Source organism: Salvelinus fontinalis, chromosome 36, assembly GCF_029448725.1.
Source record: "Salvelinus fontinalis isolate EN_2023a chromosome 36, ASM2944872v1, whole genome shotgun sequence".
NCBI lineage: Eukaryota > Metazoa > Chordata > Actinopteri > Salmoniformes > Salmonidae > Salvelinus > Salvelinus fontinalis.
In genome coordinates, this window is record NC_074700.1 from 2,133,617 (window position 1) to 2,161,300 (window position 27,684).

Here is a 27,684-nt window from a genome sequence, read left to right on the forward strand (position 1 = left end):
TATTTTTCTCATTCTTTACTAACAACATTTGGCTTTGAGTAAAGCCAGTGTGTCTATGTAAGCGGATGACTCAACACTATTCACAACAGCTACCACAGCGACTGAAATGACATCAACACTTAACAAAGAGCTGCAGTTAGTTTCAGAATGGGTGGCAAGGAATAAATTAGTCTTAAATATTTCAAAAACTAAAAGCATTGTATTTTGGACAAATTTTTCACTAAATCCTAAATCTCAACTAAATCTTGTAATGAATAATGTGGATATTTGAGGAGACTAAACTGCTTGGAGTTACCCTGGATTGTAAACTGTGATGGTCAAAACATATTGATACAACAGTAGCTAAAGGTGGGGACAAGTCTGTCAATAGTCAAGTGTTGCTCTGCATTCGTAACAGCACAATCAACAATGCAGGTTCTACAGGCCCTAGTTTTGTCGCACCTGGACTACTGTGAAGTTGTGTGTTCAGGTCCCACAAAAGGGGCTCAGAACAAGGCAACACGGCTGGCCCTTGGATGTACACAGAGCGCAAATATAAGGTATTGACATGTTGAATGCACCGAGCTGTCTCATGCCAGCAGTAAAATCAGATTTAAAAAACAGATACAATTGCACCTTATGGAACAGCGGGGACTGTGAAGCAACACAAACAGACACATGCATACATACACATGAAAACATATGTACTATACACACACGTACACGTGGATTTTGTGTTATAGATATGTGGTAGTAAAAAAAAGGGAAAGGGGGGATACCTAGTCAGTTGTACAACTGAATGCCTTCAACTGAAATGTGTCTTCCGCATTTAACCCAGAGAGGTGCGGGGGGCTGCCATAATCGACTTCCACGTCTTCGGCGCCCGCGTAGAGTAGAGGCCTGACGGCAAACACTTAATATGGTGTGAAATCTGCTCAGAATGTTTTGTAATGTTTTTAAAATGTATAACGGTATCCATAATAAATAAAAATAGAAATATGAATCATTCTCATTAGTATCATAGACTAAGCTTATTTGTTTTTGACCAATGTTCTGTTCCATGTGATTATAAATGTCACACAGCTCAGTGTGTGTGTCTTTGTGTCTGTCTCTGTGTGTGTATTGCATACCTTCAATACTTCATACATGTGGTATGTCGTCAATGGATCCATGGCAACCTTCCCATAACAACCTTCCCTTCCCATATTTTTTTACCCCCTTTTTCTCCCCAATTTCGTGGTATCCAATTGTCAGTAGTTACTATCTTGTCTCATCGCTACAACTCCCGTACGGGCTCGGGAGAGACGAAGGTGGAAAGCCATGCGTCCTCCGAAACACAACCCAACCAAGCCGCACTGCTTCTTAACACAGCTCGCATCCAACCCGGAAGCCAGCCGCACCAATGTGTCGGAGGAAACACCGTGCACCTGGCGACCTGGTTAGCGTGCACTGCGGCCGGCCCGTCACAAGAGCCGCTAGAGCACGATGAGACAAGGATATCCCTACCGGCCAAACCCTCCCTAACCCAGACGACGCTAGGCCAATTGTGCGTCGCCCCACGGCCCTCCCGGTCGCGACCGGCTGCGACAGAGCCTGGGCGCGAACCCAGAGTCTCTGGTTCCCTAGACCACTGCGCCACCTGGGAGGCCTTAATTTGTTGCATTTTAACCCTCTGAAATAGAGGAGGGGTGAATGAAGGTCAATGGTCATAGCCTTTAACCACTGGAAAGGTATGAGGAGAAAGAGAGAATAGGTGCATGACAGATTGATGCACATAGAGGCCAGTGGGAGGGAGAGACAGCAGGACTGAGAATCAGAAGAAGAAATAGAGAGAGAGTGACAGATGGATTAAAGGAGAAGGACAATAAGAGAGACTGAAGAGTGCAGGAGGAGAGAGGGAGAGCAGAAGAGAGAGTGTGAGTGGGGGACAGAAGGACAGCAGAGAGAGAGAGAGAGAGAGAGAGAGAATGAGTACCTGCTGAAAGAGGAAAATGCCTGAGAATAAGAGGAATGTGATTGGACGTGACCAGCCCACAACAAGCTGTGCGTGTTATGTTGTGCGCGCGTGCACACACAAGCACGTACACACGCATGCACTGCCTTGATCACTCTCTGGTTTCATGACTCGAGGGTTCCTCACTTCTCCAATCAAACTAAATCTCAATGAACAGTTTCCAAACGCTGTGACTTACTTTGCGTGACCTTTAAATAGTGCTGATTTGTCATGGATATGATCTTTCAAGTTATGCTTTATGCCTTCTATGTGAATCCATTCATTGTACAATGTTAATTAAATATCTGTCTTTGATATAGACAATCCTCAGACCAATTCTTGCTAGTCAACGTCAACTCGTTGCTTAATGCTTGCTTGTATATTTTAAATCAAATCTTGTCACATGCGCCGAATACAACAAGAGTAGACCTTACATTTTAAAGAAAAATAACAACAAAAAATAATAAATAAAGTAACTAATAATTAAAGAGAAGCATTACGAGTCGCATGTGAGGTATTTATAATATCATATATAGCCTACTTTATATACACATGTAAAATACTACTGTCCACTACAATAGCATAATGCTTCTTCTTTGGATAAGCCAAGATGCATTGTCCGGCTGACTCACTCTGAGTCAGATTATATTCATTAAACTGTTTGCAAATGAGTTTGGATCACAGATTTGCAGGTATAGTGTGCCAAGCCGTGCTGTCTTCCATCTGTGTGTGTGTGTGTCTGTATCTGTCTCTGTGTGTGTGTGTGTGTGTGTGTCAGGACCCGGTGTGAGAAACAGTCACTAATAGTCGGCAGAACTCAGAAGATAAGGCAGACACAGCAGTACTAGAGACGGTGGTTTAATCAAGGTAAAAGATCTTCAGGCAAAAATATAAATCCACAACGTCAAAAGTAAAGCCAAGAGAAAAAATGGATATCCTCCAAAATACAAAGAAAATCCACAAAGTGGTAAGAACAGCAGGGAAAAAACAAACCTCAAAAGACTAATCAAAAATAAACAAGAACAAAACCAGAGTACCTCTGGAAAATCCAACAAGAGAAATATATGTTCACAGCATGGCTGGGGCTGGGTGCTAACATACAAACACAGAGCAAAGAACTGAGGGACACTAATGGTTTAAATACCTACAAGGAAATGAGGCACAGGTGAAAACAATAACTAGAAGGGAAAAAAACAAAAGGTTCAAAAAGGCGCAATGGGGACATCTAGTGACCAAAACCTGAATAGTCCTGGCCAAAACCTGACAGTGTGTCTGTCTGTCTCTGTGTCTGTCTGTCTGTCTGTGTGTGTGTCTGTCTGTGTTTTCTGCTGTGTCAGTGCTGTGAGGTGCAGCAGCAGCTGGCCATTACATGGTTATGTGACACACACACAGACACAAAAAACACGCACGCACGCACACCCACACACACAGAAATACAGAAATAGAGACAGGTGCAACTGAGGAGAGAGTGATTAAAAACGAATGAGAGGGAAAAAGAGAAAGGTCTCCTATTGCCCATCCATCCCATCTTTCATTTCATTTGGCAGCAGCCCAAACTCTCTGTGTTCACTCCACCTCCCCCCCCAACACTGTCACCTTCCCTTATTTAGCTAGTGTGTCACCGTGACAGAGTGAGAATGATAGTTTGGAAGGAGAGAGAGAGAGGAAGAGAGAAAAAAGGGGTCTGAAAGCAGGAGAGAGAGAAATAGATAGGGAGGAGAGAGAGTAAATTCTCCAATAAACTACCCGATGGCGACACAACCTGAATAGTCTCTGAGCCATGCGTCCCCAAGATTACAGAACTTGTCTTGATCGTGACCACAGGTTAATTGTGTCAAGGCCATTATGTAACTCTTCATTGTACTGTATATGATTGTTCTGATAAATCATTGTCATAGTGTGTCCATTGAGTTTTCGATGTGATATCATGCCATGCCGAACCACAAACAACGACCAGGTGTAGCCATTGCCTTGTATTTCAAATCAAATCAAATTGTATTTGTCACATGCGCAGAATACAATACTTACAAGCCCTTAACCAACAATGCTTTAAGAAAAAAAATGTGTTAAGTAAACAATAGATAAGGATAAATAGAAAATAGAAAATGAAAGTAACAAATAATTAAACAGCAGCAGCAAAATAACAAGCGAGGCTATATACAGGGGGTATCGGTACAGAGTCAATGTGCGAGGGCACCGGTTATTTGAGGTAATATGTACATGTAGCTGGAGTTAAAGTGACCATGCATAGATTATAAACTAAGAGTAGCAGCAGCGTAAAAGAGAGGTCTGGGTAGCCCTTTGATCAACTGTTTAGGAGTCTTATGGCTTGGGGGTAGAAGCTGTTAAGAAGTCTTTTGGACCTCGACTTGGCGCTCTGGTACCGCTTGCCGTGCGGTAGCAGAGAGAACAGTCTATGACTAGGGTAGCTGGAGTCTTTGACAATTTTTAGGGCCTTCCTCTGACACCGCCTGGTGTAGAGGTCCTGGATGGCAGGAAGCTTGGCCCCAGTGATGTACTGGGCCGTATGCACTACCCTCTGTAGTGCCTTGTGGTCGGAGGCCCAGCAGTTGCCATACCAGGCAGTTATGCAAGCCACGGATCTGAGGACCCATGCCAAATCATTTCAGTCTCCTGAGGGGGAATAGGCTTTGTCGTGCCCTTTTCACGACTGTCTTGATGTGTTTGGACCATGATAGTTTGTTGGTGATGTGGACACCAAGGAACTTGAAGCTCTCAACCTGTTCCACTACAGCCCTGTTGATGAGAATAGGGGCATGCTCGGTCCTCCTTTTCCTGTAGTCCACAATCATCTCCTTTGTCTTGATCACATTGAGGGAGAGATTGTTGTCCTGGCACCAGGTCTCTGACTTCCTCCCTATAGGCTGTCTCATCCTTGTCGATGATCAGGCCTACCACTGTTTTGTCATCGGCAAGCTTGATGATGGTGATGGAGTCGTGCCTGGCCATGCAGTCATGAGTGAACAGGGAGTACAGGAGGGGACTGAGCACGCACCCCTGAGGAGCCCCAGTGTTGAGGAGCAGCATGCCGCATGTGTTGTTCCTTACCCTTACCACTTTGGGGCGGCCCATCAGGAAGTCCAGGATCCAGTTGCAGAGGGAAGTGTTTAGTCCCAGGGTCCTTAGCTTAGTGATGGGTTTTGAGGGAATTATGATGTTGAACGCTGAGCTGTAGTCAATGAATAGCATTCTCACATAGGTGTTCCTTTTGTCCAGGTGGGAAAGGGCAATGTGGAGCGCAATAGAGATTGCATCATCTGGGGATCTGTTGGGGCGGTATGCAAATTGGAGTGGGTCTAGGGTTTCTGGGATAATGGGATAATGGTGTTTATGTGAGCCATGACCAGCCTTTCAAACCACTTAATGGCTACAGACGTGAGTGCTACATGTCGGTAGTCATTTAGGCAGGTTACCTTAGTGTTCTTGGGCACAAGGACTATGGTGGTCTGCTTGAAACATGTTGCTATTACAGACTCAGTCAGGGACAGGTTGAAAATGTCAGTGAAGACACTTGCCAGTTGGTCAGCGCATGCTCGTGGTAATCCATCTGGCCCTGCGGCCTTGTGAATGTTGACCTGTTTAAAGGTCGATACAGAAGTGATTTAGCTCATCTGGTAGGTTTTTGTCACTGGGCAGCTCATGGCTGTGCTTCCCTTTGTAGTCTGTAATAGTTTGCAAGCCCTGCCACATCCGACAAGCATCGGAGCCGGTGTAGTACGATTCAATCTTAGTCCTGTATTGATGCTTTGCCTGTTTGATGGTTCGTTGGAGGGCATAGCAGGATTTCTTATAAGCTTCCAGGTTAGAGTCCCGCTCCTTGAAAGCGGCAGCTCCCTTTAGCTCAGTGCGGATGTTGCCTGTAATCCATGGCTTCTGGTTGGAGTATGTACGTACATGTAACTGATGTGAAATGGCTAGCTAGTTAGCGGGGTGTGCGCTAATAGCATTTCATTTGGTGACGTCACTCGCTCTGAAACCTTGAAGTAGTTGTTTCCCTTGCTCTGCAAGGGCCGTGGCTTTTGTGGAACGATGGGTAACGATGCTTTGTGAGAGGCAGTTGTTGATGTGTGCAGTGTCCCTGGTTCGAGCCCAGGTAGGGGCGAGGAGAAGGACGGAAGCTACACTGTTACATACGGTCACTGTGGGGATGACGTCATCGACGCACTTATTGATGAAGCCAGTGACTGATGTGGTGTCCTCCTCAATGCCATCGGAAGAATCCCAGAACATATTCCAGTCTGTGCTAGCAAAACAGTCCTGTAGCTTAGCATCTGCTTCATCTGACCACTTTCTTAATGACCAAATCACTGGTGCTTCCTGCTTTAGTTTTTGCTCGTAAGCAGGAATCAGGAGGACATAGTTATGGTCAGATTTTCCAAATGGAGGGCAAGGGAGAGCTTTGTACGTGTCTCTGTGTGTGGAGTAAATGTGGTCTAGAGTTTTTTTCCCCTCTGGTTGCACATTTAACATGCTAATAGAAATCAGGTAAAACTGATTTGAGTTTCCCTGCATTGAAGTCCCAGGCCACTAGGAGCGCTGCCTCTGGATGAGCGTTTTCCTGTTTTCTTATGGCTGTAAACAGCTCATTGAGTGCGGTCTTAGTGCCAGCATCGGTCTGCGATGGTATATAGACATCTATGAAAAATATAGATGTAAAATCTCTTAGTAAATAGTGTGGTCTACAGCTCATCATGAGATACTTTACCTCAGGCAAGAAAAACCTTGAGACTTCCTTCGTGCACCAGCTGTTGTTTACAAATATGCATAGGCCGCCCCCCTTGTCTTACCAGAGGCCGTGAAAAAGCTTAAAACTCGCCAACTGTATGTTAATCATGTCATCGTTCAGCCACGACTCGGTGAAACATTAGTTATTACAGTTTTTAATGTCCCGTTGGTATGCGCTCTTAGTTCATCTATTTTATTATCGATTGATTGTATGTTGGCTAATATGACCGATGTTAAATGTAGATTACCCTCTCGGGGACGGATCCTTACAAGGCACCCGAATCGTTGTCCATGATACCTCCGTCTGTTCCTCCTGCGAATGACAGGGATGAGGGCCTTGTCGGGTGTCTGGAGTAAATCCTTCCTGTCCGACTTAATAACGCAAAAAAACATACCCAATAGCACAATTGATTACGGGATCGCAAATCGGCGGCCATCTCCTTCGGCACCATAATATATAAATGTTGTCACGTTCCTGACCTGTTTTCTGTTAGTTTTGTATGTGTTAGTAGGTCAGGACGTGAGTTTGGGTGGGCAGTCTATGTTTTCTGTTTCTATGTTGGTTTAAAGGGTGACCTGATATGGCTCTCAATTAGAGGCAGGTGGTTTGCATTTCCTCTGATTGAGAGTCATATTAAGGTAGGTGTTTTCACACTGTTTGTTGTGGGTGGTTGTCTCCTGTGTCTGTGTAAGTGTATGTTACGCCACACGGGACTGTTTTCGGTTTTGTTTGTTTGTTCGTTCGTTTTATGTAGTCAGTTTTCCTGTTATTGCGTTCTTCACGTTATATGTAAGTTCGTGTCCAGGTCTGTTGACTGCGTTTGTTATTTTGTAAATTCTCAAGTGTTTCGTGTTCGTCGTGTTTTCTGTTTTGTTTAATAAATATTATGTCGAACTACAACGCTGCATTTTGGTTAAATCACTACTCCTCCTTTTCGGATGAAGAGGAGGAGGAACGCCGTTACAGAACCACCCACCAATCCAGAACCAAGCAGCGTGAGTTCGAGCAGTGGACATGGGAGGACGTGTTAAATGGAAAAGGTTTCTACACATGGGAGGAGATCCGAGCTGGAAGAGATCGCCTTCCATGGGAACAGCTGGAGGCGATTAGGAGAGCGGAGGCAACGGGAGAGAGAGACCGGATTTATGAAGGTACACGGCTAGCACGGAAGCCCGTGAAGAAACCCCAAAAATGTCTTGGGGGAGGCTAAGAGGTAGTGGGCCAAGGGCAGGTAGGAGACCTGCGCCCACTTCCCAGGCTAACCGTGGAGAGCGGGAGTACGGGCAGACGCCGTGTTACGCAGTAGAGCGCACGGTGTCTCCTGTACATGTGCATAGCCCGGTGCGGGTTATTCCACCTCCCCGCACTGGTAGGGCTAGATTGAGCGTTGAGCCGGATGTCATGAAGCCGGCTCTACATATCTGGCCACCAGTACGTCTCCTTGGGCCGGCTTACATGGCACCAGCCTTACGCATGGTGTCCCCGGTTCGCCTACATAGCCCGGTGCGGGTTATTCCACCTCCCCGCACTGGTCGGGCGACGGGGAGCATTCAACCAGGTAAGGTTGGGCAGGCTCAATGCTCAAGGGAGCCAGTACGCCTGCACGGTCCGGTATTTCCGGCGCCACCTCCCCGCCCCAGCCCAGTACCACCAGTGCCTACACCACGCACCAGGCTTCCAGTGCGTTTCCAGAGCACTGTTCCTCCTCCACGCACTCTTCCTATGGTGCGTGTCTCCAGCCCAGTGCCTCCAGTTCCGGCACCACGCACTAAGCCACCTGTGCATCTCCAGAGCCCTGTACGCACTGTTCCTTCTCCCCGCACTCGCCCTGAGGTGCGTGCCCTCAGCCCGGTACCTCCAGTTCCGGTACCACGCACCAGGCCTATAGTGCGCTTCGAGAGGTCAGTGTGCCCTGTCCCTGCTCCCCGCACTAGGCTTGCAGTGCGTGTCTCCAGTCCGGTGCCTCCAGTTCCGGCACCACGTACCAGGCCTACAGTGCGTCTCAGCCGGCCAGAGTCTGCCGTCTGCCCAACGGCGCCTGAACTGTCCGTCTGCCAAGCGCCGCATGAACTGCCCGTCTGTATTGAGCCTTCAAAGCCGCCCGTCTGCCATGAGCCTGCAAAGCCGCCCGTCTGCCATGAGCCTACAGAGCCTTCCGCCAGACAGGAGCCGCTAGAGCCTTCCGCCAGACAGAAGCCGCTAGAGCCTTCCGCCAGACAGGATCAGCCAAAGCCTTCCGCCAGACAGGATCAGCCAGAGCCATCCGTCTCCGCAGCGCCATCTGAGCCATCCGTCTCCGCAGCGCCATCTGAGCCATCCGTCTCCTCAGCGCCATCTGAGCCATCCGTCTCCTCAGCGCCATCTGAGCCATCCGTCTCCCCAGCGCCGTCTGAGCCATCCGTCTCCCCAGCGCCGTCTGAGCCATCCGTCTGTCCCGAGCCATTAGAGCCGCCCGTCTGTCCCGAGCCGTCAGAGCCGTTAGTCAGTCAGGAGCCGCTAGAGCCATTCGTCAGTCAGGATCTGCCAGAGCCGCCAACCAGACAGGATCTGCCAGAGCCGCCAACCAGACAGGATCTGCCAGAGCCACCAACCAGACAGGATCTGCCAGAGCCGCCAACCAGACAGGATCTGCCAGAGCCGCCAACCAGACAGGATCTGCCAGAGCCGTCAGCCAGCCATGAGCGTCCAGAGCCGTCAGCCAGCCATGAGCGTCCAGAGCCGTCAGCCAGCCATGAGCGTCCAGAGCCGTCAGCCAGCCATGAGCGTCCAGAGCCGTCAGCCAGCCATGAGCGTCCAGAGCCGTCAGCCAGCCATGAGCGTCCAGAGCCGTCAGCCAGTCATGAGCTGCCCCTCAGCCCAGAGCGGCCATTTATCCAGAACTGCCCCTCAGTCCAGAGCTATCTCTCTGTCCGGAGCTGTCCTTCAGTCCTGAGTTGCCCCTCTATCCTGAGCTACCTCTCTATCCTGACCTACCTCTCTGTCCTGTGCTATATCTCTGTCCTGAGCTACCTTATCCCGGTGCTGCCCCTTGTCCCGGTGCTGCCCCTTATATTAAGGTTACCATTTAAATTAAGTGGGTGTAAAATGAGGGTGGTCATTCTAAGGGGGAGACGTAAGCTGGGATTGACTATGGTGGGGTGGGGACCTCGCCCAGAGCCTGAGCCACCACCGTGGTCAGATGCCCACCCAGACCCTCCCCTAAACTTTGTGCTGGTGCGCCCAGAGTTCGCACCTTGAGGGGGGGGGGTTATGTCACGTTCCTGACCTGTTTTCTGTTAGTTTTGTATGTGTTAGTAGGTCAGGACGTGAGTTTGGGTGGGCAGTCTATGTTTTCTGTTTCTATGTTGGTTTAAAGGGTGACCTGATATGGCTCTCAATTAGAGGCAGGTGGTTTGCATTTCCTCTGATTGAGAGTCATATTAAGGTAGGTGTTTTCACACTGTTTGTTGTGGGTGGTTGTCTCCTGTGTCTGTGTAAGTGTATGTTACGCCACACGGGACTGTTTTCGGTTTTGTTTGTTTGTTCGTTCGTTTTATGTAGTCAGTTTTCCTGTTATTGCGTTCTTCACGTTATATGTAAGTTCGTGTCCAGGTCTGTTGACTGCGTTTGTTATTTTGTAAATTCTCAAGTGTTTCGTGTTCGTCGTGTTTTCTGTTTTGTTTAATAAATATTATGTCGAACTACAACGCTGCATTTTGGTTAAATCACTACTCCTCCTTTTCGGATGAAGAGGAGGAGGAACGCCGTTACAAATGTCAAATAAAGGCTTTTGACAAACAATTTCCCATGGCTGTTCTAGCGTGAGACACAATATTTGGCAAAGAAGGTCCATCTATCAAATGGATGGAGGAAGTACCGTTGCTGAAACATGGGCCACATTTTAGTCGTGTCTTCAGAAAACTACATTTAATGTGACACACAAAAGACCTGAACCTTAGTGATATATATCCTTTTTAATCACAGAAATATCATAATTTACATACAAATACAAAGAAGTATATCTGAGTGTATAAAAAATATAAAATAATTCAACAATATAAAAACATGTTTAAAACTGTATCTAATGGTTTTGTAACGACTCCTTTTTATCCCTTTTTATCCGCTTTTTTAGAATGAGTTTACATTTCATATTTAGCATATTTGGACTGCTGTTGTGCAGTTGTTGTTAAGTCGGAGGAATGGCATATTTCCTGCTCAGGGATTGGTGGACTGGGCTGTGAGATCAGCATGGTTGGAGTGCGAGAGTGGCCAGTGCTTTGGTGTGGACTGCCTTGTACAAGAGAGCGAAGCTAGAGGGGTTGAGAAGGCCATGTCCCTCCGTGTCCACCTTGCCCATCAACACGTAGTTCGCTCCTGAAAGAATGAATTAATACATGAATGGATGAATGAATGAATGAACCTATTTATCAGTCAATTAGTCCACCCACCACATAGGCCAGACGGTTATATAAGTATCTTGTGCAGTGGATTAAAATAATCTAATGCTCCTCTCAGTTGTGTGAATTGGTGTGTGTGCTTGTGCATGCTCCTTTATAGGTATGTGTGTTTATGTGGCCAGTGTGTATGTGAGACTTTTACGCACCTTTGCGTAGGCCAGGGCACTTCTTGCAGGTGGAGGTGAGTTTGATGGACTTGGCTGGTCCTGATCGGGTGATGGCCAGGCGACCACTCCTATAGGCCTTGATGAGAGACACGTCCACGGTCACACTGCCCCTGGGGCCTGGGGCCAAGGATGTCACCTTCCCCATGATCACTGGTAGGGGGAGGGAGGGTGGAATAGAGAGATGCAGGTTGGGGATGAGGGAAAAAGGTGACAGGGAGGGGTGGAAAAAATAATTACCAGGATTATTGGTAATTTAGTTACCAGGATTCTAGTTCTATGGTTTGTACATTCTGACTCAATCATCCCACTCCCTTCTCTGGTAATAAGTGATGTGGGGGATGTCCGTTTGTGTAGGCAGAGATAATATATACATGTCAAATAAAGGCTTATGACAAACATTTTCCCATGGCTGTTCTAGTGTGAGTCGCAATATTGAGTGACAGTCTGAGAATGGCGTCAATACACTGAGTATACAGAACACCTGCCCTTTCCGTGACACAGACTGACCAGGTGAACCCAGGTGAAAGCTATGATCCCTTGTTGATGTCACTTGTTAAATCCACTTCAATCAGTGCGGATAAAGGGAAGGAGACAGGTGAAAGAAGGAGTTTAAAAGCCTTGAGACAATTGAGACATGGATTGTTTATGCGTGCCATTCAGAGGGTGAATGGCAAGACAAAATATTTAAATGCCTTTGAACGGATTATGGTAGTAGGTGCCATGTGCACCGGTTGAGTGTGTCAAAAACTGCAACGCTGCTGGGTTTTTCATGCTCAACAGTTTCCCATGTGTATCAAGAATGGTACACCAACCAAAGGACATCCAGACAATTTGACACAAATATGGGAAGCATTGGAGTCAACATGGGCAAGCATTCCTGTGGAACGCTTTCAACACTTTGAAAAGTCCATGCCCTGGCGAATTGAGGCTGTTCTGAGAGCAAAAAGGGGTGCAACTCAATATTAGGAAGGTGTTCCTAATGTGTTGTACACTCAGTGTAGTGATTTATTTATAGATACAGTACCAGTCAAAAGTTTGGACACACCTATTCATTCAAGTGTTTTTCTTTATTTTGTACTATTTTCTACATTGTAGAATAATAGTGAAGACATCAAAACTATGAAATAACACATATGGAATTATGTAGTAACCAAAAAAGTGTTAAACAAATCAAAATAAATGTTATATTCTAGATTCTTTAAAGGAGCAACCCTTTGCCTTGATGACAGCTTTGCACACTCTTGGCATTCTCTCAAACAGTATCATGAGGGATGCTTTTCCTACAGTCTTGAAGGAGTTCCCACATATGCTGAGCACTTTTTGGCTGCTTTTCCTTCACTCTGAGGTCCAACTCATCCCAAACCATCTCAATTGGGTTGAGGTCGGGTGATTGTGGAGGCCAGTTCATCTGATGCAGCACTCCATCACTCTCCTTCTTGGTCAAATAGCCCTTACACAGCCTGGAGGTGTGCTTTGGGTCATTGTCCTGTTTAAAAACAAATGATAGTCCCACTAAGCGCAAACCAGATGGGATGGCGTATCACTGCAGAATGCTGTGGTCACCATGCTGGTTAAGTGTGCCTTGAAATCGAAATAAATCACTGACAGTGTCACCAGCAAAGCACCCCTACACCATCACACCTCCTCCATGCTTCACAGTGGGAACCACACATGCAGAGATAATCAGTTTCACCTACTCTGCGTCTCACAAAGACACGGCAATTGGATACTAGAAAATCTCAAATTTGGACTCCTCTGACACAAGGACAAATTTCCACCGATCTAATGTCCATTGCTCGTGTTTCTTGGCCCAAGCAAGACTCTTCTTTTTATTGGTATTCTTTAGTAGTGGTTTCTTTGCAGCAATCGACCATGAAGGCCTAATTCATGCAATATCTTCAGAACAGTTGATGTTGAGATGTCTGTTACTTGAACTATGTGAAGCATTTATTTGGGCTGCAATCTGAGGTGCAGTTATCTCTAATGAACTTATCCTTTTCAGCAGAGGTAACTCTGGGTCTTCCTTTCCTGTGGCGGTCCTCATGAGAGCCAGTGTCATCATAGAGATGGATGGTTTTTACGACTGCACTTATCATTTCAAAGTTCTTGAAATTTTCTGCATTGACTGACCTTCATGTCTTAAAGTGATGATAGACTGTCGTTTCTCTTTGCTTATTTGAGCTGTTCTTGCCATAATATGGACTTGGTATTTTACCAAAAAGGGGTATCTTCTCTATGCCACCCCAACTTATCACAGAACAACTGATTGGCTCAAAAGCATTAGGAAGGAAAAATATTCCACAAATGAACTTTTAACAAGGCACACCTGTTATTGAAATGAAGCTGGTTGAGAGAATGCCAAGAGTGTGCAAAGCTGTCATCAAGGCAAAGGGTTTGAGGAACTTTGAGGAATCCAAATGTAAAATATATGTTTTTGGTTACTACATGACTGGTACTGTATATAAATATATATGAGAGAGATCATTTTCCCACAGCACATTGTTTTTAGCTATTTATAATAATTGTTATTAGTGCTGTGGCTTCTTCCTATCTGTCTCCCATGCCAACGAACGAGAGAGAGAGCGAGAGAGCGAGCGAGCGAGAGAGCAAGATAAATCAGTAGGGAAGACTGAGAGGAGAGGAAAATATAAGGAGCAAGAAGAGAGTATGAGTGTCTCACCGAAATCATTAGGGCAGAAGTTGGATTGTAGTGTTCCTGTCCTCTTACAAGCCTGTTTACACAGCGGGTTCATCGGTAGGGCTGCAAAATACACACACGTGCGCGCACACACACACATACACTGTTATTTCAAAACAAAACGTATGAAAAGTAGCAGCAACAATCACAGTGGCCAGCAGTACACTGTCAGTAGCTCATCAGACTGTGTAACACACTCACGTTTCCTGCTCACTGCAAGTTTCTTAGTCACAGTCTTGGTCCAGCTTTGTCCAGACTTAGCTGTAGCTTTAGGCTTAGTCACTGATTTAGGTGTAGGCTTGGCTCCAGGCTTAGAGACGAGTTTCTTTGTTGGTTTCACTGGTTTGGCCATTGGTTTTGGTGTGGGCTTGGATTTCGCTTTGATGCTAGGTTTAGGGGTTGGCTTAGCCTTGGTACCCTGTTTAGGTGTAGGCCTAGCCCCAGCTTTAGGAATAGGCTTAGCAGGTTTAGGTTTAAGTGTGGGTCTGACTTGAGGCTTGGATGTGGGCTTACGTGGTGTAGGTTTCACTGGTATTCTTACACTAGGTCTGGTGACTGGTTTTAGGCTGGGCTTTGCCCGGATGGCTGACTTGGATTTAGGGGTAGGCCGGGCTGGTTTGGCCAGCTTGAAAATAGGTTTCTGGGTTGTGGAGGCGACCCGAGGCCCGTGGATGGTGTCTCCCCCCGCGGAGGGTGTCCGGGACCCTCGGGGCACGCTGGAGTAGTGGGCCATGAAGCCATTAGATGTCACACTGAGGTCAGACACAAACTGGACCAGGAGCTCATTTCCATTAGTCACTATGGTCCTGCAGGAGAGAAGGGAATGGAGGAGAGGAGGGAGAGAGGGAAGAGGAGGAGGGAGGAGATGGAGCAGAAGACAGGAAAGAGAAATGAGGGAGAAGAGAGAGGAGAGGAAGAGGGAAGAGTGAATAGTGAAGGGAAGGAGAGGAGCGAGAGAGTGAAAGAGAAGGGGTAGATTTGGATAAAAAAAATATATGCTCAGGTAGTGGAAATTTGGCAGCCATCTTAGTTTTCAAAATATAAGTTAACAAGTTAACAACTTTCGATAAACATTTCAATAACATAGTAGGAACATTTTCTGACCCTGGTACCCTGTCACCACAGTACTTCCCAATACGACGCGAGTCGTCCCTCTCGCCTCCATTGAAGAGTGCCACGTAGTCATAGCGACAGTAACTGTCAGCCTCAATATCCAACTTCTCAAACTTGACCTTGATCACCTAGGAATACATAACAACTCATAATGTCATGTCATTCATAAGATGACAGAAACACAGCACCAAACATACAGTACAGGTTCTCTACCTTAATAGTATTATAAATACCCTGTAACAATTGTTAGTGTTATTACATTAACCATCGTTTTTACATTAACTGTTGCTACATGTTGTTAAGTTACAAGTTGCTCACACCATTCAAACCAATGAGGGTTCGGAACTTTGAAGCCAATTATCTCAAAATCATATTTTGGGAGATAGAACCTTTAACTTCAAAGGTCACAATATGTTCTAGTTATACAATATACAGAACATTCGGAAAGTATTCAGTATTTCTGCAGCATTGAAGGTCCCAAAGAACGAAAAGGCCATCATTCTTAAATGGAAGAAGTTTGGAACCACCAAGACTCTTCCTAGAGCTGGCCGTCTGGCCAAACTGAGCAATCGGAGGAGAAGGGACTTGGTCAGGGAGGTGACAAAGAACCCAATGGGAGAACCTTCCAGACGGACAAGCATCTCTGCAGCACTCCACCAATCAGGCATTTATGGTAGAGTGGCCAGACGGAAGCCATTCCTCAGTAAAAGGCACACGACAGCTCTCTTGGAGTTTGCCAAAAGGCACCTAAAGGACTCTCAGACCAGGAGAAACAAGATTCTCTGGACTGATGAAATAAAGATTGAACTCTGGCCTGAATGCCAAGCATCACATCTGGAGGACACCTGGCACCATGCCTACAGTGAAGCATGGTGGTGTCAGCATCATGCTGTGGGGATGTTTTTCAACGGCAGGGAGACTAGTCAGGTTCAAGGGAAAGATGATCGGAGCAAAGTACAGAGAGATCATTGATGAAAACCTGCTCCAGAGCGCTCAGGACCTCAGACTTGGGCGAAGGTCAATGCAGGATTGGCTTTGAACAAGTCTTTGAATGTCCTTGAGTGGCCCAGCCAGAGCCCGGACTTGAAACCGATTGAACATCTCTAGAGAGACCTGAAAAAAGCTGTGCAGCGACACTTCCCATCCAACCTGACAGACCTTGACAGGATCTGCAGAGAAGAATGGGGGAAACTCTCCAGATACAGGTCTGCCAAGTTGTAGCGTGATACCGAAAAAGATTCGAGGCTGTAATCGCTGCCAGCGGTTCTTTAACAAAGTACTGAGTAATAGGTCAGAATACTTATGTAAATGTGATATTTCATTTTTGCTTTGTCATTATGGGGTATTGTGTGTAGATTGACGAGGGAATGTTTTTTAAAATCAATTTCAGAATAATGCTGCAAAGTAAAAATGTGGTAAAAGTCAAGGGGTCTGAATACTTTCCAAATGCACTGTGTGTGTCACTGTAGTCGCTTCTTGTTATTCACATTTCTTGTACTATAATGTAGAGGGAAGGGAGGTGGTCGGTGCTGACATTTAGAATACAGAGGGCCATTTAGCTGTACGTTCTCTCACTCTCTCCCTCCCTCTCTCTCTCTCGGTCAATCTTTCGGCACACATGTACACGCCCCTACTCCTTCAATGAAGCCTTTCATTAACACACAGTCACAACACCACCGTCAGGTGGTGCAGACACACACACACGCAAATCTTAACCCATAACTTGAGGACTTGCATCAAGCTTCCAGAACAGTCTCAGAATGTCAAATAAAGTTATCCAATGAAAGATAAAGATAAAACAGGTGTGTGCTGACGCTGTGTTGTGATATGTGGAGGTGTGCTGATGCTGTGTTGTGATATGTGGAGGTGTGCCGACGCTGTGTTGTGATATGTGGAGGTGTATGCTGATGCTGTGTTGTGATTGGTATAGCCTGACGTTGCTGGGCTTCACAGAGATGTGCCAGGAGCAGCTGATGCCTGCTGGGTAATCTGAGTTGGGCCAGTTGGGGGTCTTGACAGAACCCTGAGCCTTCGTCAGCCTCCCCCCACAAAACTGGTTCTCTGAAGAGAGGGAGAAGCAGAGGTAGTGAGAAAGAGAAAGACCATACAAGTGAAATTCTAATGAAAGCTAAAAAAAAAGACACAGTATACAGTTGTGAATGAGGGTTGAGGAGTTGAGAGTGTGAGAGTGAGTGTGCGAGCAGCTGTTTGTGTAAATTGTGCCTGGATACACAGTAGAGCCACAGTAAAAGAGAAAGAGAAAGAAATGGAAAGACAAACACAAAGGAATAAAGGGTAACCTCACCATCCATGTGTGGTTTCCCTCCTTGATAGTGAGCCACAAACCCCCGTCCTCCTGTACTACTATCAGAGACCATCTCCAGCATCATGGTGTTGGAGGTAGAGATGAGAGCCCCGGGCCGGAACGTTCCACAGAACCTCCCCAGCTTCTGCACCGTGTGCGAGTGGCCGTTGTACACATCCAGGTAGTCATAGCGACAGGTGGGGTCGGCCTCCAGGTCAAACATACGGAAGGAGAGCATGACGACATGGCCTTCGGGGACCTGGGTATTATGGGATGTAGATGAGGGGGGTAAAAGGTCAGATGTTAAGCCTTAGAGTGTCAAGTGTTTGGTTATAGCCAATTGGAAATTGGTGTTGGAGGTATTTCTGTGTTTGGCCGGTATTCCTTTGGATATGGTTGAGAGTTGAATATGCTGATTGCAAGTCGCTTTGGCTAAAATTGTCTGCTAAATGACCATACAGTACCATACAGTGTCATGATCCAATCAGGACCATATTAAAGGACACCTTGATGTTACAGTGAGTCACACTCATGATTTGATCACTCATTATCTCACTATTGTCTGACCAGGTCATATAGAGGCTTTATAGCTGCGTCATAACTGGATTTATAATATTGAGTGAGCTGTAGTTGTAGTGTCATACAGTGTTGCGATGTACACTGAGTATATAAAACAGTAAGAACACTATTTCCATGACATAGCCTGACCAGGTGAATCCAGGTGAAAGCTATGATCCCCCTATTGATGTCACCTTAAATCCACTTCAATCAGTGTAGATAAATGGGAGGACACTGGTTAAATAATGATTTCTATGCCTTGAGACAATTGAGACATGGATTGTGTGTGTGCCATTCAGAGAAAATATTTAAGAGCCTTTGAACGGGGTATGGTAGTAGGTGCCAGGCGTGTTGGAGAACAGCAACACTGCTGAGATTTTCACACTCAACAGTTTCCCGTATGTAACGGGGGGGTGGGGGGGTGAAACTCAATATTAGGAAGGTGTTCCTAATGTTTGGTATTCTCAGTGTATGTTCTGTACAGTTGGTTACTCACAGCGATATACCAAGTGCATTTGCGGTTGGGTTTGTAGTGGCTGGGGAAACCCTCACTGCCCACGAAGCCTGAGTCAGTCACCAAGTGACCTCCGCAGTGGAAGATAGGCCTGAGAGAGTTAGAGAGTGCATGAGAGAGAGAGAGAAAGAGATGGAGAGAGAGATGAACTGTATTGCCTCTTATTGCAATCATTGAGAGATGAGTTCAAATTATTTTAACTAATCATGGCATATTTTATACGTTTAGAAAAGTGTTTTCAGAAGTCACAGGAATTTTTCTACCACTACTAGTGGGGGCAGAACCCCTCTCTACCAACATACCAAAACCACAGGCGCACAGTCCGGCTGTGTTCTCCGATCCTGGGAAGGGCCGGTGAACTCTCATAGGTGAACTCTCATGTTTTTATAACGGTAGGCCCAATCTGGGGCGGTAGCACTGATAATGTGTACGTTGTGGCATATTCAAGCATACTAACACGCATACACTCGTGTTCAAGCGATTTCACACCAGAAAATTGTCACCAGGCACAGACTTTACTTTGGAATGGGGACACAGGCAGACACTGGCACTTTGAAAACCTGAAAACAATAAGTACTACACATAGCCTGTTAAATAAATGTGTGCACACACACACACACACACACACACACACACACACACACACACACACACACACACACACACACACACACACACACACACACACACACACACACACACACACACACACACACACACACACACACACACACACACACACACACACACACACACACACACACACACACACACACCAAAGCGGTGTCACGCTTCCTACAACTTTACAGCAGCCCTCAGGCTCATTAATTCAGCTTCTGGCTGTATAAAAATCATATAAAAAACATTTAATGGTTATGAACTGTAAGAACATAAAGTTGGAAAAGGTGTCAGGGGGTTGGAATATACTGTGCTGTATATACACACACAACACAATATTCCAGTCAACACTTTTTATCACCCATAGCTAAACTCATAGTTCACCGGCGTCCTGTCGTAGAATGTTTGGTTTGTAGATGTCAACAACATTTAAACTATCTACTAACCCTAACCTTAACCCTTATCCTAACCCTAAACTAAACCTTTACCCTAACGCGTATTCTAAATCAGGGATGGGCAACTGGCCCCCTTTTGTAGGCCTGCGGACCAATGTGGTTGTTCATCAGCAGCATCAGGGCTCCCGAGTGGCGCAGCGGTCTAAGGCACTGCATTTCAGTGCCATAGGCGTCACTACAGACACCCTGGTTCGAATCCAGGCTGTATCACAACCGGCTATGATTGGGAGTCCCATAGGGCTGCGCCCAATTGGCCCAGCGTCATCTGGTGTAGGCCGTCATTGTAATTAAGAATTTGCTCTTATGTTCATATTTTAGATTAGTAAATTAGTCTAGCGGCCAGCTATCTAAACTTGCAGTAAGCATGGTCGAATTACTGACCGAGGTGGGGCCCATTGACCATCAGTTATCCATATTTGGTGTATGGATGTGGGTACGCAGACACACGAGCCACTGTGGCCCCTCATGACGAGTTCTGTTTTTTGCGGCCTCCACCCTTTGCAGGCAGTTGCTGATCAACACATTTGTTGATAGTATAACTATCTGTAGATTATCTATATGGGACTATCCAAATAAAGTGTACCAAATGTTTCTCTTCCTGACCTGCTTCCTTCACCACCCATGTTCCACAGTTCCACAGGCCCCGAAAGGGTTGCTTGTGTTCAAAGTGGTACTGAAAATCACACGCCATGGTCCACAGTCCTAAACATCTCAAGTGGTTTGGTCCCACCCTTCTAACCTGCCAAGCGAAATACAACAGTTCACAAGTATCTGCTTGTCAAACACGCACTAACGGTCCACTGTACAGTCGTGGCCAAAAGTTTTGAGAATGACACACATATTAATTTCCACAAAGTTTGCTGCTTCAGTGTCTTTAGATATTTTTGTCAGATGTTACTATGAAATACTGAAGTATAATTACAAGCATTTCATACGTGTCAAAGGCTTTTATTGACAATTACATGAAGTTGATGCAAAGAGTCAATATTTGCAGTGTTGACCCTTCTTTTTCAAGACCTATGCAATCTGCCCTGGCATGCTGTCAAATAATTTCTGGGACAAATCCTGACTGATGGCAGCCCATTGTTGCATAATCAATGCTTGGAGTTTGTCAGAATTTGTGGGTTTTTGTTTGTCCACCTGCCTCTTGAGGATTGACCACAAGTTCTCAATGGGATTAAGGTTTGGGGAGTTTCCTGGCCATGGACCCAAAATATCGATGTTTTGTTCCCCAAGCCACTTAGTTATCAATTTTGCCTTATGGCAAGGTGCTCTATCATGCTGGAAAAGGCATTGTTTGTCACCAAACTGTTCCTGGATGGTTGGGAGAAGTTGCTCTCGGAGGATGTGTTGGTACCATTCTTTATTCAAGGCTGTGTTCTTAGGCAAAATTGTGAGTGAGCCCACTCCCTTGGCTGAGAAGCAACCCCACACATCAATGGTCTCAGGATGCTTTACTGTTGGCATGACACAGGACTGATGGTAGCGCTCACCTTGTCTTCTCCGGACAAGCTTTTTTCCGGATACCCCAAACAATTGGAAAAGGGATTCATCAGAGAAAATGAGTTTACGCCAGTCCTCAGCAGTCCAATTCCTGTACCTTTTGCAGAATATCAGTCTGTCCCTGATGTTTCTCCTGGAGAGAACTGGCTTCTTTGTTGCCCTTCTTGACACCAGGCCATACTCCAAAAGTCTTCGTCTCACTGTGCGTGCAGATGCACTCACACCTGCCTGCTGCCATTCCTGAGCAAGCTCTGTACTGGTGGTGCCCCGATCCCGCAGCTGAATCAACTTTAGGAGACGGTCCTGGCGCTTGCTGGACTTTCTTGGCCGCCCTGATGCCTTCTTCACAACAATTGAACCGCTCTCCTTGATGTTCTTGATGATCTGATAAATGGTTGATTTAGGTGCAATCTTACTGGCAGCAATATCCTTGCCTGAGAAGCCCTTTTTGTGCAAAGCAATGATGACGGCACGTGTTTCCTTGCAGGTAACCGTGTTTGACAGAGGAAGAACAATGATTCCAAGCACCACCCTCCTTTTGAAGCTTCCAGTCTGTTATTCGAACTCAATCAGCATGACAGAGTGTTCTCCAGCCTTGTCCTCATCAACACTCACACCTGTGTTAACGAGAGAATCACTGACATGATGTCAGCTGATCCTTTTGTGGCAGAGCTGAAATGCAGTGGAAATGTTTTTTTGGAGATTCAGTTCATTTGCATGGCAAAGAGGAACTTTGCAATGATTTGCAATTCATCTGATCACTCTTCATAACATTCTGGAGTATATGCAAATTGCCATCAAACAAACTGAGGCAGCTTTGTGAAAATGAATATTTGTGTCATTCTCAAAACTTTTGGCCATGACTGTACAGTATCTTATGTTGTGGTAATATAGACTGAAGTGGGTAGCTGAAAACTGGCCCTCCTAAATACCCATCACTTTGAGGAGAGTCAAAGTTCTGATATTAAAGATCCAAATCCCATCTGGTCTGTTGAGGCTGCATCTGAAAGGGCTCCGGTCAAATGTAATGCCCTACATAGGGAATGGTGTGCCATTTTGACTGCAGCCTTAGTGTCGTCCTGACATAGAGCAGAGCCATCTGGTGCTCCACCTCACTTTATGAGACTCCTTCAGTGCTCAGTCCTCACCAGCCTAACCCCTAACCACCTGCCTGCTATTTCTAAGGAAAGGAGTTGTAGGAAAAACAGAAAAAGACAGGAAAACAGAAAGAGTAATGCACAAAAGTACAGAAAAAAGGCAAAACATTTACACATGCACATGTTTTCATATGCTCACACACTGGGTACACATACACACTAAACACACAAACACAGACACACAAAGACACTAACAAACACATTATTTAAACACATACAGGCACGTGAGCACACACACCTTTTCTGACTCACCTGGTGAAGTTGGTCGTCTGGCTTTGAGCCTGGGTCCATCCCAGTGTCAGCGACAGGAGGACACACACACTCCACACACACACCCTGCTCTGCATCCTGCTCTGATGTCCACTACGACCAAGAGAGGGAACGGACCATGGAGAGGGAGAGTAGAGGAAGAGAGGAAGGAGGGAGGAACCAGAGACGTGGAGAAATAGAGGGTTGAGAGAGGAGAGATGGAGAAAGGGGAGCGAGAGGGGAGAGAGGGATTCTGGAGGAAGGGGTATGAGGATAGGAATAAGGAGAAAGAGAGAAGGAGAGTGTCCCAGATGGGATGCCATGTTTGATTTGGAGGTGTGGCTGTGGTGTGTGCCATGTGACAAGTAAACAAATACCATACATCAGCCAAAACGACATCCAATTAGCTGCACTCCTGTTTGAATAAGGAGCCCTGTGTATGTATTTTGTATTGTGTTTGCTCTGTGTTTTTGGAAAACTGGTACAGTAATGGAATATATGTCAATGTGTGTGTGTGTGTGTGTGTGTGTGTACATAGCATATAATGAATGGCTGCTTCACTACCCTGTTGGCTACAAGCACAGCTCACTATCCTGAAAAGCAAACTCAAACCACGCACAACATTTCCTTCTACAGAGTGAGAGTCAATGTCATTGAGGATTATTATGGGATATGCTGGTAGAAAACCTGTTTCCATGGGCACTCTGGTCAAAAAGTGAGGGCACAAAATTGTTCATGTTCATGTAGCTAGTCCACAGGGTTAAAACTGGATTCAGTAAAAAAAAATGGATCTGTTGATATGAAAATAGATTGGCTTGAAATACATTTGAATTTCATGAAACTGCATGTTCCTAAATATATATAGTATGCCTATCATGTGCACCCTTTGTGTAGGAACTTGACTCTGAACAGGCTTTAGAATAGAAAGTCCTGTTATTAGAACCCATTGTGAGAAACACTGCTTTGTGATCATCTTCCTCTTCTTCATCATCATCATCATTTGAATCTATGTAAACTGGAAACCACATATCCTGAGGCTGCATTCATTGTAGCTGGGGATTTTAACAAGGCCAATCTGAAAACAAGACTCCCTACATTCTATTGTGCAACCAGGGCTGGTAAAACCCTGGATCATTGTTATTCTAATTTCCGCAACGCATATAAGGCCCTCCCCCGCCCTCCTTTCGGAAAAGCTGACCACGACTCCATTTTGTTGCTTCCAGCCTATAGACAGAAACTAAAACAGGAAGCTCCCGCGCTCAGGTCTGTTCAACGCTGGTCCGACCAATCTGATTCCACGCTTCAAGATTGCTTCGATCACGTGGACTGGGATATGTTCCGCATTGCGTCAAACAACAACATTGATGAATACGCTGATTCAGTGAGCGAGTTTATTAGCAAGTGCATTGGCGATGTCGTACCCACAGCAACTATTAAAACATTCCCAAACCAGAAACCGTGGATTGATGGCAGCATTCGTGTGAAACTGAAAGCGCGAACCACTGCTTTTAATCAGGGTAAGTTGACCGGAAAGATGACCGAATACAAACAGTGTAGCTATTCCCTCCGCAAGGCAATCAAACAAGCTAAGCGTCAGTATAGAGACAAAGTAGAGCCGCAATTCAATGGCTCAGACACAAGAGGTATGTGGCAGGGTCTACAGTCAATCATGGATTACAAAAAGAAAACCAGCCCCGTCGTGGACCAGGATGTCTTGCTCCCAGACAGACTAAACAACTTCTTTGCCCGCTTTGAGAACAATACAGTGCCACTGACACGGCACGCTGCCAAAACCTGCGGACTCTCCTTCACTGCAGCCGACGTGAGTAAAACATTTAAATGTGTTAACCCTCGCAAGGCTGCAGGCCCAGACGGCATCCCCAGCCGCGTCCTCAGAGCATGCACAGACCAGTTGGCTGGTGTGTTTACAGACATATTCAACCAATCCTTATCCCAGTCTGCTGTCCCCACATGCTTCAAGAGGGCCACCATTGTTCCTGTTCCCAAGAAAGCTAAGGTAACTGAGCTAAACGACTACCGCCCCATAGCACTCACTTCCATCATCATGAAGTGCTTTGAGAGACTACTCAAGGACCATATCACCTCCACCCTACCTGACACCCTAGACCCACTCCAATTTGCTTACCGCCCCAAAAGGTCCACAGACGACGCAATCGCAACCACACTGCCCTAACCCATCTGGACAAGAGGAATACCTATGTGAGAATGCTGTTCATCGACTACAGCTCAGCATTTAACACCATAGTACCCTCCAAACTCGTCATCAAGTTCGAGACCCTGGGTCTCGACCCCGCCCTGTGCAACTGGGTACTGGACTTCCTGACGGGCCGCCCCCAGGTGGTGAGGGTAGGTAACAACATCTCCACTCCGCTGATCCTCAACACTGAGGCCCCACAAGGGTGCGTTCTGAGCCCTCTCCTGTACTCCCTGTTCACCCATGACTGCGTGGCCATGCACGCCTCCAACTCAATCATCAAGTTTGCAGACGACACTACAGTGGTAGGCTTGATTACCAACAATGACGAGACGTCCTACAGGGAGGAGATGAGGGCCCTTGGAGTGTGGTGTCAGGAAAATAACCTCACACTCAACGTCAACAAAACAGGTGATGAAGGTGATGATCGTGGACTTCAGGAAACAGCAGAGGGAGCACCCCCCTATCCACATCGACGGGACAGTAGTGGAGAGGGTAGTACGTTTTATGTTCCTTGGCGTACACATCACGGACAAACTGAATTGGTCCACCCACACAGACAGCGTGGTGAAGAAGGCGCAGCAGCGCCTCTTCAACCTCAGGAGGCTGAAGAAATTTGGCTTGTCACCAAAAGCACTCACAAACTTTTACAGATGCACAATCGAGAGCATCCTGTCGGGCTGTATCACCACCTGGTACGGCAACTGCTCTGCCCACAACCGTAAGGTTCTCCAGAGGGTAGTGAGATCTGCACAACGCATCACCGGGGGCAAACTACCTGCCCTCCAGGACACCTACACCACCCGATGTCACAGGAAGGCCATAAAGATCATCAAGGACAACAACCACCCAAGCCACTGCCTGTTCACCCCGCTATCATCCAGAAGGCGAGGTCAGTACAGGTGCATCAAAGCAGGGACCGGGAGACTGAAAAACATCTTCCATCTCAAGGCCTGTTAATTTTAAACAGCCACCACTAACATTGAGTGGCTGCTGCCAACACACTGACTCAACTCTAACCACTTTAACAATGTAAAGATTGATGGAAAAATGTATCACTAGCCACTTTAAACAATGTCACTTCATATAATGTTTACATACCGTACATTACTCATCTCTTATGTATATACTGTTCTCGATACCATCTACTGCATCTGCCAATGCCGTTCTGTACCATCACTCATTCATATATATATTTTTATGTACATATTCTTCATTCCTTTACACTTGTGTGTATAAGGTAGTTGTTGTGAAATTGATAGGTTAGATTACTCGTTGGTTAATCCTGCATTGCCGGAACTAGAAGCACAAGCATTTCGCTACACTCGCATTAACATCTGCTAACCATGTGTATGTGACAATTTTTTTTGTTGTTGATTCGATCTGATTTGATTTTCATCATTCTGTTTGTACAGTATAAATGTGTTACAACAATGTGTTTTGTTGGTCTGTATCTGGGTGTGTAAGTTAATATCAACACGTGTGTGTGTGTGTGTGTGTGTGTGTGTGTGTGTGTGTGTGTGTGTGTGTGTGTGTGTGTGTGTGTGTGTGTGTGTGTGTGTGTGTGAGTGCACTTGTCAATGAGAGCAGAACCACACGGGCATGCTTGCCTTGGTATTTTTTAAGATGTGGTGGCCAGTCTGGGCAGAAACCACAGTGAATGTAGAATATGAGAAGGCTGTGGTCTAGTATAATAACAGCTGCCCTGGCCTAATCCTCTAATTCTGTCTCTGGAAAGGCTCTTCCGCCAGCTCAACTCCTCACTCCATCGTCCGGCCAAATCAGCATGTAGAAATATATGCTCACAGATATCAATGTCTGTTCACATTAATCATATAAATATTGGAATTAGTCTTTATTATTTCTCTGTCTCAAACACAAACTGGTTTCATGCATGTTAACATCAGAAGCCTCCGCCCTAATTTTGTTTTACTCACTGCTTTAGCACACTCCGTCAACTCTGATGTCCTTGCCGTGTCTGAATCCTGTCTTAGGAAGGCCACCAAAAATTCTGAGATTTCCATACCCAACTACAACATTTACATTTACATTTAAGTCATTTAGCAGACGCTCTTATCCAGAGCGACTTACAAATTGGTGCATTCACCTTATGATATCCAGTGGAACAGCCACTTTACAATAGTGCATCTAAATCTTTTAAGGGGGAGGGTCAGAAGGATTACTTTATCCTATCCTAGGTATTCCTTAAAGAGGTGAGGTTTCAGGTGTCTCCGGAAGGTGGTGATTGACTCCGCTGTCCTGGCGTCGTGAGGGAGTTTGTTCCACCATTGGGGTGCCAGAGCAGCGAACAGTTTTGACTGGGCTGAGCGGGAACTGTACTTCCTCAGAGGTAGGGAGGCGAGCAGGCCAGATGTGGATGAACGCAGTGCCCTTGTTTGGGTGTAGGGCCTGATCAGAGCCTGAAGGTACTGAGGTGCCGTTCCCCTCACAGCTCCGTAGGCAAGCACCATGGTCTTGTAGCGGATGCGAGCTTCAACTGGAAGCCAGTGGAGAGAGCGGAGGAGCGGGGTGACGTGAGAGAACTTGGGAAGGTTGAACACCAGACGGGCTGCGACGTTCTGGATGAGTTGTAGGGGTTTAATGGCACAGGCAGGGAGCCCAGCCAACAGCGAGTTGCAGTAATCCAGACGGGAGATGACAAGTGCCTGGATTAGGACCTGCGCCGCTTCCTGTGTGAGGCAGGGTCGTACTCTGCGGATGTTGTAGAGCATGAACCTACAGGAACGGGCCACCGCCTTGATGTTAGTTGAGAACGACAGGGTGTTGTCCAGGATCACGCCAAGGTTCTTAGCGCTCTGGGAGGAGGACACAATGGAGTTGTCAACCGTGATGGCGAGATCAGTCCTTCCCCGGGAGGAAGAGCAGCTCCGTCTTGCCGAGGTTCAGCTTGAGGTGGTGATCCGTCATCCACACTGATATGTCTGCCAGACATGCAGAGATGCGATTCGCCACCTGG

General features: G+C 46.3%; 1 protein-coding gene across 1 annotated transcript; it reads right to left on the reverse strand.

The window, feature by feature from the left end:
• Positions 1-10,657: 10,657 nt before the first annotated feature.
• LOC129835045 (procollagen C-endopeptidase enhancer 2-like) lies at positions 10,658-22,611 on the reverse strand. The gene is made up of 9 exons (XM_055900386.1): positions 22,496-22,611; positions 18,493-18,601; positions 17,439-17,697; positions 17,070-17,194; positions 15,125-15,261; positions 14,222-14,826; positions 14,003-14,083; positions 11,302-11,472; positions 10,658-11,072 (listed from the first exon to the last, which is right to left on the reverse strand). Exons 1-9 carry the CDS (start codon positions 22,588-22,590, stop codon positions 10,942-10,944), a joined length of 1,713 nt encoding a protein of 570 aa, XP_055756361.1. The 5' UTR covers positions 22,591-22,611; the 3' UTR covers positions 10,658-10,941.
• Positions 22,612-27,684: the final 5,073 nt, after the last annotated feature.

What these genes read in the sequence shown, in the direction of transcription:
- LOC129835045 (XM_055900386.1), bottom strand. Translation starts at nt 22,590, where the DNA reads ATGCAGAGCAGGGTGTGTGTGTGGAGTGTGTGTGTCCTCCTGTCGCTG. An exon ending in CAGACGACCAACTTCACCAG is followed by an intron (nt 18,602 to 22,495) that starts GTGAGTCAGAAA and finishes TAACTCTCTCAG; the next exon opens with GCCTATCTTCCACTGCGGAG. An exon ending in TGTGGTGACAGGGTACCAGG is followed by an intron (nt 14,827 to 15,124) that starts GTCAGAAAATGT and finishes TCTCTCCTGCAG; the next exon opens with GACCATAGTGACTAATGGAA.